The 12,067-nt window shown below is 48.9% G+C and overlaps 1 protein-coding gene across 7 annotated transcripts in view; it reads right to left on the reverse strand.

Moving 5' to 3' along the window:
• Ccdc60 (coiled-coil domain containing 60) overlaps positions 1 to 12,067 on the reverse strand; it is a 163,420-nt gene that overhangs the window by 40,606 nt on the left and 110,747 nt on the right. For 6 of the 7 annotated variants that reach the window (NM_001360004.1, NM_177759.3, XM_017320898.2 and 3 more), the window contains exon 5: positions 6,256 to 6,363. In NM_001360004.1, the coding sequence (NP_001346933.1) occupies positions 6,256 to 6,363 (108 nt within the window). Of the gene's footprint in view, positions 1 to 3,038; positions 4,220 to 6,255; positions 6,364 to 12,067 lie in introns of those variants that run through there. The other variant, NM_001360005.1, reaches the window with a different exon arrangement.

Genomic DNA, 12,067 nt, shown 5'->3' on the forward strand with positions numbered 1-12,067 from the left:
AAGTGGAACCCACTTTCCTGGCCTGTGTCCCCGAAGTCCCCTGGCCTGTGCCTCTCTATGACTTGCTTTGTTTAATTAATATATGTAATATATATTAGTAATATATAATCTATAATACTAATATATATAAATATATGTGTATATATTATATACTAATATATATACACATATACACATACACACATACACACATACACACATACACATACACATACACATACACATACACATACACATACACATACACATACATATACATATACACACTCATAGAGTGACCTCTTTGGGCAGATGCTTTGCCGGATTCCATGTTCTGCTTGGCTGATAGTAGGGACCTGGATTAGGCAGGACCTCCATCAGCCTGGCTCCCCACGTGGCTGTAATGAGCAAGGGCCTGGTGTTGGAAACAGCAGAGCCAGAAGCCAGTTTCAGTGGTGGGGAAGAGGAAGCCCTTGTGACAGTTGTTCGCTTAGCACATCTGACTGGCTCACTGTCCGGAGACCTCAGGCGACTGTCCTCGCGTGTCAGGACCTGTTTGTTCGGCTGGAGTCTGCCTGACCCACTGCTTTCTATGTGGGGTGGCTTTGGGCAGGGTTGCTTATAGCTTCTCCCAGCCTTGGAGATATTAGCTGGGCCAAGAGATTGCTGTGGATGTGAAGAGAAAAAGACTCTCAAATGGGTGAATCTGGTTCAGCCATTAGCGAGGATAACAGGCAGGCAGGAGGGAGCTGACAGTAGTGGAAGGCGAGGTGGGGCGGGCAGCTCTCAAGGGGAAAGAGCTGTGATTTTTCAGGCCATAATTTTCCCCCTCCTGACTTTTTTTTTTTCCCTGGGAGCGCCTGTTTCCCAGAAATCGAGGGAAGAGAGTAGCTGGCAGAGGCTCAGCTCTTTGAGCTGCGTTCTCCGAGCACATTTTGCTCTTGGAGGTCACTTGACGGTGTCTATCTGTCGGGGCAATCAGAGCAATTTTCTCCAACGCTTTTCTCTCAGTTTCCCAGCTCTAATACTGGGTGAAGCGCCCTCTTGTCAAGATGAAAATCTCCTGGACTAGTTTAGGATGCGCATGTGCGCGCTCGCGGGGCTCAGTGGCAGAAGGGAAGAGGTGCTGATTGCACACACTGGGGAGGGTCCAGTGATCCAAACTCTTGGGATCTTCCAGGCTGGGTAGCTCTCTCCTGCTTCTTCAGACATAAGGTGACCGGATGATCGTGCTATATTCTTTTCTGAGATGGCTTGAGCACCAGAGTGGGGACTGATGCTGTTGTTTTGGCTGGAGAGAGCAGAGAGAGAGAGAGAGAGAGAGAGAGAGAGAGTGTGTGTGTGTGTGGTGTAAGTCAGATATTTGTCCGGGAGGCCCATACTCAGAGTTTTCCTTGATGACCAAACTGAAAAGCAAGCCCATACCCCATCACCGCCAGAGCACCGGTTGTTTCTTGTGATTTTATGAGTGTTTTTACCCGCATGTGCCTCACACAGAGGTTAGGAGAGAGAGAGAGAGAGAGAGAGAGGGAGAGAGAGAGAGAGAGAGAGAGAGAGAGAGAGAGAGAGAGAGAGAGAGAGAGAGAGTGTGTTGTAGGTGGGTGCTGGGAACCAAACTTCAGTCCTCTGAAAGAGCAACAAGTGCTCTTGGCTTCTGGGTCACCTTTCTGCCTTGCACATTACCTGGGCCTTTGCCTGTTTGCTATGGATTGCATCCTCCAGGCCCTTCCCTGGGTCGGGACCTCCAGAGGGCAGTGGCGGAGCCCACTTCTTTTGCTGTGATTTTCCCAGCGGTGGTTGGGAGCAGGCCCACTCGAGGAGAGCACCCCATTTAAATATAAAAATAGTTATATTAGAAAACTGCTGCTTATGTGTGCTGTTCAGAATACTGCCGTGTCTTTCATAATGATGAAGAAACTTAAGTCTTGGAAGTATTGTTGAGTTGAGTCTGTTTTGTTATTGATAACTTCCAAGGCAGGGAGGGGTCTGGATGTGGAAGGCTGCTCCTTCTGTTATAAGTCAAACAGCATCATGCATTTAGCTGCAAAATTGCACATGCAGAATGGCTTTATTTATTAATTTAATGTATGTGAGGACACCGTTGCTGACACACCAGTAGAGGGCGCCAGATCCCATTACAGATGGTTTTGAGCCACCGTGTGGTTGCTGGGAATTGAACTCATGAGTAGCCAGTGCTCTTCACCCCTGAGCCATCTCTCCAGCAGCCTCTAAAACTATAAGAGAAAACTTGCTGTATACTTAAGGTTGAATTGGAGCCTTCAAGATCATGTTCTGGAAGTGTCCCCACCTGGTGGAGCTGTTTAGCTTCAGAACCTTCAGGAGGAGGCCCTACCTGGAAGCAGGGGTGGGGGTGGGGGTGGGGGGCGCGAGGGTCACTAGCCCTGAGTGTCTGGACAGTTAGGATGGCTCGGAGCTTGATAGAATGCAGAGTCTCAGCCCCGCCCAGATTACCAAGTCGGCAGCTTCACCGCAGCAAGATCTTCAGTTACTTCACAGCACAGCCATAGCTTGAGAAGCCTTGCGCTCATAGGGGTGTTCCACAAAGTACAAAGCAAGCTGCGTAGACGTGACTGTTAGCTTATAAAAGCCAGTCTCCTGCCCAGCTGGTTCTGTGACAAGGCCCATGCTGTCTTTCTGGGACAGCCTGAGGTAACCAGGCTCACGCAACCACCCCGCTCTCAAGGGCCTAATTGTGTGTGTGCACGACATGTTCATCCTGCACTGTAAACCAGTGGCTGCCTTCTCCCTCTGTTCTGAGAGGCCTGCCATCACTGGGGAGGGCTGGTGAAGCAGTTGTCCCCTGTCTGTGTGTGTGTGTGTCTGTGTGTCTGTCTGGTCACCGTGGATCTCTTCTGTTGGTGGGAGAGTTCTCCTCCAACGTTGATTCTTTATAACCTGAGGTGCCTGAGATGCTGGTGAGCATAGCTCCAACTCTGCTTTAATTGGAAATTTTTATTTTCAATGTCTGTCACAGAAAGAACGTTCACTGTGTTTCTAGATTCTTTTGCTGTGGTGAAACACCATGACCAAACATCAAGTGGGGGACCACAGGGTTTATTCAGCTCACACTTCCACATCACTGTTCATGATCAAAGGAAGTCAGGACAGGAACTCACGCAGGGCAGGGACCTGGAGGCAGGAGCTGATGCAGAGGCCATGGAGGGGTGCTGCTTACTGGCTTGCTCCTCATGGCTTGCTCAGCCTGCTTTCTTGTAGAACCCAGGACCACCAGCCTAGGGATGGCCCCACCCACGATGGGCTGGGCCCTTCCACATCAATCACTAATGAGAAAATGCCTTACAGCAGAATCTCATAGCGGCATTTCCAAGATTCTAGTTCAAGAATCAAGTACTTGTTCAGTCCGTGAGGCTGGATGTCTCAGCTGGTCTTCAGTGTACACCACAACTCTGAAGAAGTAGGCTATAATGCCAGTGAAGGAATGGTCTTGCCAGTGAGAGCGAGGGCAAGCAGGCCATGAGCAAAAGCTTCCCTCTTTTGTGTCCTTGTATAGGCTGCCAGCGGAAGGCAAGGCAGAGAGGTATGTTATCCCAGATCGAAAGATCTGGATTAAAGTTGTCTTCCTACTTTATAGATCTGGGTTAGAAGTAGATCTTCCTACTTCAAGTTAAGCAAAGATCCCTTGGAGATGCAACCCTCCAGTTTTGAGTTTTAGTTAACTCCAGAAGTAGTCAAATTGACAACTAAGAATAGCCATTACAGCGTCTCAACTTCACGTTCAACCATTCTACACCACATTCACGATCTTGAAATTGGCTATGGTGGGGTTTTCACATATACTTCCTATAGAGATTGGCACTGTTACAAATCATGGGTCTCTGAGCTCTGGGGACAGGTAACTAACTTAACCCTTTACTATAACCCAATGCCAAGCTTAAAGCTCCCCACATGGAAAAAGGTTCCATCAGAATTAACAAAGCCGGGCAAATCTCCCGACTCCTTGTGGATATCGTCTCCCCCCTCTGGTGCCCGGGGCCTCGTCCTGGTTCTGTCTAGGGAGCCAGACATGTTTAGATCCTTGGTGGATTCTGCCCTGATGTATCCTGGTAAAATGCTGGCTCCTCTTAGTGTGACCTTACATCTTTTTATCAATGCTAACAACTTGGGGCCCTGTCCTGAGCACATTTCTGAGAGCGATCACAGGAGTGTAGGCCGATCGTTGTTTTCATCCCAATCTGGGTCCTGCATGATCAGCTTCCTTCTGTGTGGAAGAAGGGGTGTCCATGCATCAAAGGAAATCACTGGGGCGGGCCATGTGCTGAGGGATACAGTGCTGTTGGGCATCTGTGGGCTCGGGGGCTTGCGTCTTTAGACAGTACAAGCAATCAAGTGTTGGAAAAAAAACCAAAACAAAACCCTACATGTTGCTTTGACCTAGTAAGCCGTGCCTCTCAGAACCCAGCCCCCCAAGAAATCTTTGCACTTGGCCATGAACGAGACGCAGCCAGGGCATTCTATGAAGCATGGGTTTTAATGCCAAGGATTTGGGAGCAGTGTCAGCATCTGTCCGTAGAGACGGATGGGCCCCTCCATCTACTTGGGAGAACTCCGTGTTGGGAATCCTTTTCTGTGTTAAGCATGTAGTGTTGTGGAAAAGATGGCCAGGAGTTGCTGCTACTGCTGCTGTGCTGTGTGTGTTTGTGCATAGTCACAAGGGGGAGGTGCCACAAAGATGTGGGACAGCCCACCTTACACCCTTACTAAGGAGTTTACACTAAAGGCAGGGATTTCCAAGGCTGTAGAGAAAAGCCTTCACACCTTATATATTTACATGTGGGGTTTGGGGAAGTTTTTGCAAGAGAAGACAGCATTAACTTATAGCTTAGGCAGTTTTATTTGCAAGGAAGATAGATGATACGTGGAATGTATTAATTTCTAAATTAATGAACTGATATTTGGTGTGTGTGTGATGTATGCCTATGTGTTTGTGCATGCGTAGGCATATGTGGGGTACAGGCATCTGTGTTGGTGCGGGCAGAGGCCAGAGGCTAACAGTAGACGTCTTCCTCAATTACTATTATCCTGAGCTTGGAGTTCATTGTTTGGTTTGACCAGATGGCCAGCAAGTCCCTGGAATCTACCTATCTCTACTCCTCAGTGCTGGCCTTACAAGCACGAACCACCATGCCTGGATTTTCATTCAAGTGTGGGGATCTGAACTTGGGCCTCTGCTTGTACAGAAAGGACTTTACACAGAGGACCTTCTATCTCCCCATCACTGGGAAGTTGTTATTAAGGTCACAGTGTCTATACAAACTCTGGGAACATACAAAGACATTTTGAAAGAACTGGGATGACATGGTCAGTATGGGAGGAAGCCGTGGGAGGGGAGAGTGTTTCCCAGACACCAAAACTTGTTTCAGACAGAAAGCCCATTGGAGTTACTTGATTTGTGGGTAGGTTTATGTTTGTGATTATGTTTGAGATAAGTTTGGGTTGATGAATATCAATAGTCAAATTGAGGGGACTGAGAGATTCCTAGGAGATCAATACTATTATACCCATTTGGTCTATCTGTGGGGGTGTTTCCAGAACATGAAGGCTCTGGCTTAGCGGACGCTTTCCTTATTTGATGGATTCAAAATTTTGAATGTGTTGCCTGTGTGTGTGTGTGTGTGTGTGTGTGTGTGTGTGTGTGTGTGTATGTGTGTGTATGCACCATGTGTAGACAGTACAAGAGGATGCCAGAAGGGGGCAGCAGATCCCTTTGACTCAGGGGCACAGACTGTTATGAGCCGTCTCCTAGATACTATAAACCAAACCCTGGCTCTCAGCACGAGCAGCTGTGTTCTTAACCAACAAGCTATCTCCCCAGCCCTGGATTAGAACTTGATTAGAGAGAGGTTGTGAGAGGTGGCTGGGGTGAAGGAGCAACCAGGGACAACGCTGAGGAGACACAGTAAGAGAACGAGGAGTCCCAGAGAGAAATTTGTTTGTGGGTCCTGCTGGTATAACTTGCCCATTTCTGTGGTGTAAGTGTTCCCACTGTGCTCCATTTTAAGCTGCCAGTGTGTTGCATGCGATATGGCACCAGGCAGAGATGCTGGTAAAGAGGCGTGTACAGTGGGGCTCTGGGGAGAGACTCACCTGAGCCCATCCGCAGAGTGCATCAACTCCTAAGGCAGACCACCCGTCCAACAGAGCAAGGGGAGGGTGGGAAGGGTAAGCTCCCTGCCGCCCCTGGCCGCCCAGGCAAGAGTACCAGGTTGCAGTTGGGTGCAGGGCTACTGGACTTACTTGGGGTTCCAACAGGCAATCAAGGGCCTCATGGTGTGGTGGGTGTGGTCGATGGTCAGGGCCTCTAGGAGCCAGTGGAGAGCACACAGCTGGCGGAAGAGCGGATCCCTGCAGAGACACAGGGAGGGGGCACAGGGGCATCTTTTTAGAACACCGTTCACAGAGACCTCAGTGGGCGCGCTGGCACACGGGTAACTGGTTTGTACCCATTGTGTATGACATGCCCGTTGGTCCCACTGTGCAGATGAGGACACGGGAGGTTGTATGTGTGTATGTGTGTGTGTTGCTTAGGGAGACCACACGACCGTGTCGCCGAGCTAGCAAGACAGAATCCTGACATCCTGTCCCAGTTCCTCTGAATTTGAGTGTAGTGGTACTGGAGTCTCTCCTAGCTAGAGGTCTTGACTCAGGCAAATAAAATGACTATTGAAGGTGCTTAGTATCACACTGATGTCTGATAGTTTATCTGATTTAAAAAGATGCAGTAAATAAGAAAGCCTGGAGACAGTATTAGCAGGACTGAGCATAGCTGGCCATTGAAGAAAACCACACCAGGCATGTCATTTGAAAATTCAAATAACCCCATTAAAAATGGGGTACAGAGCTAGACAAAGAATTCTCAAGTGAGGAATACCGAAGGGCTGAGAAGCACCTGAAAAAAATGTTCAACATCCATCAGGGAAATGCAAATCAAAACAACCTTGAGATTCCACCTCACTCCAGTTAGAATGGCTAAGATAAAAAATTCAGGTGACAGCAGATGTTGGTGAGGATGTGGAGAAAGAGGAACACTCCTTCCTCCATTGCTGGTGGGATTGCAAGCTTGTACAACCACTCTGGAAATCAGTCTGGCGGTTCCTCAGAAAATTGGACATAGTACTACCAGAAGATCCAGCAATACCTCTCCTAGGCATATACCCAGAAGATGTTCCAACTGGTAATAAGGACACATGTTCCACTATGTTCATAGCAGCCTTATTTATAATAGCCAGAAGCTGGAAAGAACCCAGATGTCCCTCAACAGAGGAATGGATACAGAAAATGTGGTACATTTACACAATGGAGTACTACTCAGCAATTAAATACAATGGATTTATGAAATTCTTGGGCAAATGGATGCATCTGGAGGGCATCATCCTGAGTGAGGTAACCCAATCACAAAAGAACACACATGATATGCACTCACTGATAAGTGGATATTAGCCCAGAAACTTAGAATACCCAAGATACAATTTGCAAAACACAAGAAAATCAAGAAGAACGAAGACCAAAGTGTGGATACTTCATTCCTCCTTAAAATAGGGAACAAAATACTCATGGGAAGAGTTACAGAGACAAAGTTTGGAGCTAAGACAAAAGGGTAGACCATCCAGAGACTACCCTACCTGGGGACCCATCCCATAATCAGCCACCAAACCCAGACACTATTGCATATGCCAGCAAGATTTTGCTGAAAGGGCCATGATATAGCTGTCTCGAGTGAGGCTATGCCAGTGCCTGGCAAATACAGAAGTGGATGCTCACAGTCATCTATAGGATGGAACACAGGGCCCCCAATAGAGGAGCTAGAGATATTACCCAAGGAGCTGAAGGGGTCTGCAATCCTATAGGTGGAACAACAATATGAACTAACCATTACCTCCAGAGCTCATGTCTCTAGCTGCATATGTAGCAGAAGATGGCCTAGTTGGCCATCATTGGGAAGAGAGGCCTCTTGGTTTTGCAAACTTTATATGCCCCAGTACAGGGGAATGCCAGGGCCAAGAAGTGGGAGTGGGTGGGTAGGAGAGCAGGGCGGGGGGAGGGTATAGGGAAATTTCAGGATAGCATTTGAAATGTAAATAAAGAAAATATCTAATAAAAAAAAAAAAGAAAGAAAATGAAAGAAAAGGGACTGCCGAACAGTGTGTCTGATTGACATTTTTGATCCTCTGGGGACCCCATACTAACTGTCTGCAGTGCACTACACTTTAGCTGGTGTGCTTTCTCCACATTATTTAAGGTTCCCAACAACACGGTGGCATGTGAATTATTACCTATTTTAGACAAGGGGGAAACTGAGGCCCAGAGAGGCAGAGCCAGTGTTGCTCCAGGTCACACAACTCAGTTGTGAGCAGAGATGGTGTTTGAATGTTTGATCGGATGCTCAATGACATGATAGGGTGCTGTATCTGGCAGGAGACCTGAGGCTCCGAGAGGTGCAGCGAGTTACCTGAGGTCACACAGCTAACACAGGCGATGGTTTGAATCCCAGAGTGACCTGGCCTGGGGGGCTGACTTAGGTACCAAGGGAGCCAGTGGAGTGGTGGTCACTCTGTTAGCGAGGGCAGGACAGGGTTAACATGACCAGCCTGTGGTTTTCTTGAAACAGGGGTGTAGTCCTGGAAGCTGCCTCCACCCTCAAGAGTGCTCATCCTTCCCTAATGGAAAAGAGCCTTCGCTTAAGGAGGCTTTGGGATGGCTCTCCTGGCCCTCCTGAGCCAGCTTCCTGTCCAGGCCACTGCTCCCCAGGGGTTCCCAGGCACAGGAAGAGAAGACTTCTCAGTTTCCAGGAAGATTTCACCTCACACCCTGTGGGGGGCTGTCCCAGGGTGTCCCCTGAGAGCCAGCTTTCTAGTCATCTAAAGTGGAACAGAGCTGTCCCACCTCTCCCCACCCTCAGCCTCTCCTGCTAGGGCGTAACTGTCACATCCAAGGACAACTAGGAGCCCCCTCCCCCCCACTTTCTTCTCTTCCTTCCTACTGTGTGTGTGTGTGTGTGTGTGTGTGTGTGTCTTCTGCACACATCCATCTGAATAAAGAACAAGATTCTTCTTCAAGCGATTTACTAAGTACAACTCACCCCTCCTTTGCCTTGGGTTCCCACTGCAGGGGACAACACAGGTCAGTAGCTCTCTGTCCAGCATTTAGGCAATGAAGTCAACGTGTCGTACGCCTATTGCTGGGCCTTAAGCACCAAGATACTTCCTAATTGTAGCACTAACAAGTTGTAAGAGGCTGGGACAGGGACCCCTGCAGGTCTTGGCTATGAGATGTGTGTAGAAAGGGATGGAGTCTGCCTGGTTGTGTGGTGGTACTGGAGACATTGGGTCGGTGAACATCAGACTCATTCCCTCCCTCCCTCCCTCCCTCCCTCCCTCCCTCCCTCCCTTCCCCTTCCCTTCTTCCTTACATCTAAGATCCCTCTGACTTTCAACACCTCCATCCTAGTGATTTATGAAAATGTCCAGAACAAGCCAAAGTGGATCCTCTCTGCCCTTGCTTAACATCTCCAAACTCCCTACATCCCTAAACCACCTAGTGTGGGCTTAATTGTGGACCTCGGGATTCTTATGTTAAAACTGTAACCCTCGGTTCCTCTAATGTGTTTGGAAATATGGCCTTTGAAGAGGCACTCTGTCTAAAAGGAAGCCATTTTGGAGGGCTCTAATCCAGCCTTAGCTGAAAGAGACACATAAAGGCTCTCCATAGCTACAACACAGAGAAGGTCGCTGTGAGGAAACAGAGGACTGCTGTGTGCAGCCAAGAAGGCAGTGACCCTGGCAGCAACCTTCCCCAGAACTGTGAGACAGGAAACCCCACTTCTTTAAGGTCACTGGGAAGTAAACCTTGATCTCTCTAGGTCTGGGTTAGGCACTGTCCGAGGATATCCCTAAATGTCTCCTCCGAGTCTCTACACCCCAGGTGCCTGTTTATCATGGCTGCTCTCAGGGACCTGCAAGTCAGTCTTGGCCAGCACATGGCATGGATACAGGTGGGCTCAGCATCCTTCTGCTTATCACACACAAGATGGTGGGAATCCGTTGCTTTGGATCTGACATTTGTTCTCTGACTGATAGCTTGGGGTGAGCTTCTCACTTGCAGGGCCACTGATGTGTGGTGACAACCCAGCTTCAGCCCCGATAGTAGCTGTGAGCACCCCAAGTAGTGTTACTCATTCATTACCGGTGGTTTACTCTCAATTTCGTGAATCTGGAGGAGGCTACCACCAGTGTGTCCCTATTTTGCAGATAAATAAACTGAGGCACAAAGGACCAGGAAACTCATCTAATTGTCAGCAAACATTAGAGTTGGAATCTGAGTCCAGCCTCCTGAATCCCCACTGTGGAATAACCCGTTGCTGCTGGTCTCCGGCCCTGTGGGGGTGGAGCCTTCCTTTCTCATCAGGAAAAGAGCCTTCATCTTCTGGGTCCAGACCATTTGCTCGCTTGCCCGTGAGAAGCCTCAAACCTGACCCTCACTCCCCCTAACCTGCAGTGAGTAGTCTGGGGAAACAAACAAACAAACAAACAAACCAACCAACCAACCAAAATAAAACCCGGAAGCAAGCCTGGCGGCAACCTGTCTTTTCTTTCCAGGTCACAGAACAAAAACCTCAGATTTAAAGAGAAAGCACTATCTGCTTGAACACAAGGCACAGTCAGAAAACTCTCCCCACGGGCTTGTACAAGGCTCATGTCTGCAGTGCCCAGGCTCAGAACCTAGGTGAGTGTCACACACCTGTACAACTCTGGTGTATGTGAGCATCCAGTCTGAGTGTCCAATGCTGTCCCAGCCCGTGTCCAATGGCAGATCAGGACATGGGGTGTGGCCATGCTTCTGCTGAGCGGGTGTTTAGAAAAGGCTGTTCGGGACAGCCTTGTCATTTCAGAGGGATGGTAGGAAGCTGTGTCTCAGTGCCTTAGATGGCCCCTCCCATTTTGAAACGTAAAGGCCAAATCTTTCCCCACCGCCGCAGGTGATGGAATCGATCCCTACCAGGCTAACTCGGGATTGTCAGCCAGCTTTGGGATCAATCGCACTGGGGTTGAGGGACTAGCCAGGCTCTGATCTACACTGGCTTATGTGGTGGCTGAGGGCTTAAGGAATGACAAGCAGAGACTAATGTTATGGGTAGGATCTGAAATGTTCCCAAGGCTCAGCCTTTGCGCTGGTCCCCAGATAGAGTGGTACCCTCTGGGGAGATTGTGAACCCTCTGCTTCGTGATCGCTACTTGTCAGGCTTAGGGCTCCGGGAGCAGGCCCTGTGAGCTGTGATCGGCTTGGTGATTGGCTCAAGTATCAGCAGACTGCCTGATGCACCCACTGCAGTGCCTTCCTCTCTACGCTGGGCTCTATCCCCTCAAACTTGAGCCAGAATAATTTCTTCTTCTCTCACATTGCATTTTTGCCCCTCGTCGTTTTATAATTGTTTACGATTGTGCTTTGGTGGGGAGGTAGGGGGTGTGTCCTGCTTCACTTGTGTGTGGGGGGATCAGAGGACAGACTGCAAGAATCTGTTTTCTCGGGCTGGTGAGATGGCTCAGTGGGTAAGAGCACCCGACTGCTCTTCCGAAGGTCCAGAGTTCAAATCCCAGCAACCACATGGTGGCTCACAATCATCTGTAATGAGATCTGATGCCCTCTTCTGGAGTGTCTGAAGACAGCTACAGTGTACTTACATATAATAAATAAATCTTAAAAAAAAAAAAAAAAGAATCTGTTTTCTCCTCCCACCTTGTGGGTTCAAACTCAGGTCACCAGACACAGCAGTGGGTGCCTTTACTGGTCTGGCCCCTTACCTTGCTTCCTGTCAAGCATTCTGTCCCAGCAAAGAAAAGTGATGAGAACAAATCACTGGAAAGATGCTGCAGTTTCTGGAGAGATGGATGGCTCAGCAGCCAAGAGCACTGGCTGCTCTTCCAGAAAACCCAGTTTAGTTCCCAGCAACCACACGAGGATTATCACTCCCTGTAATTCCAGCTTTAGGGTCTGCTTCCCTCCTCTGAGCTCTGAGGGCATCTCTCTCTCTCTCTCTCTCACTCTCTCTCAG

The sequence above is a fragment of the Mus musculus genome, chromosome 5 (genome assembly GCF_000001635.26).
Source record: "Mus musculus strain C57BL/6J chromosome 5, GRCm38.p6 C57BL/6J".
Classification (NCBI taxonomy): Eukaryota; Metazoa; Chordata; class Mammalia; order Rodentia; family Muridae; genus Mus; species Mus musculus.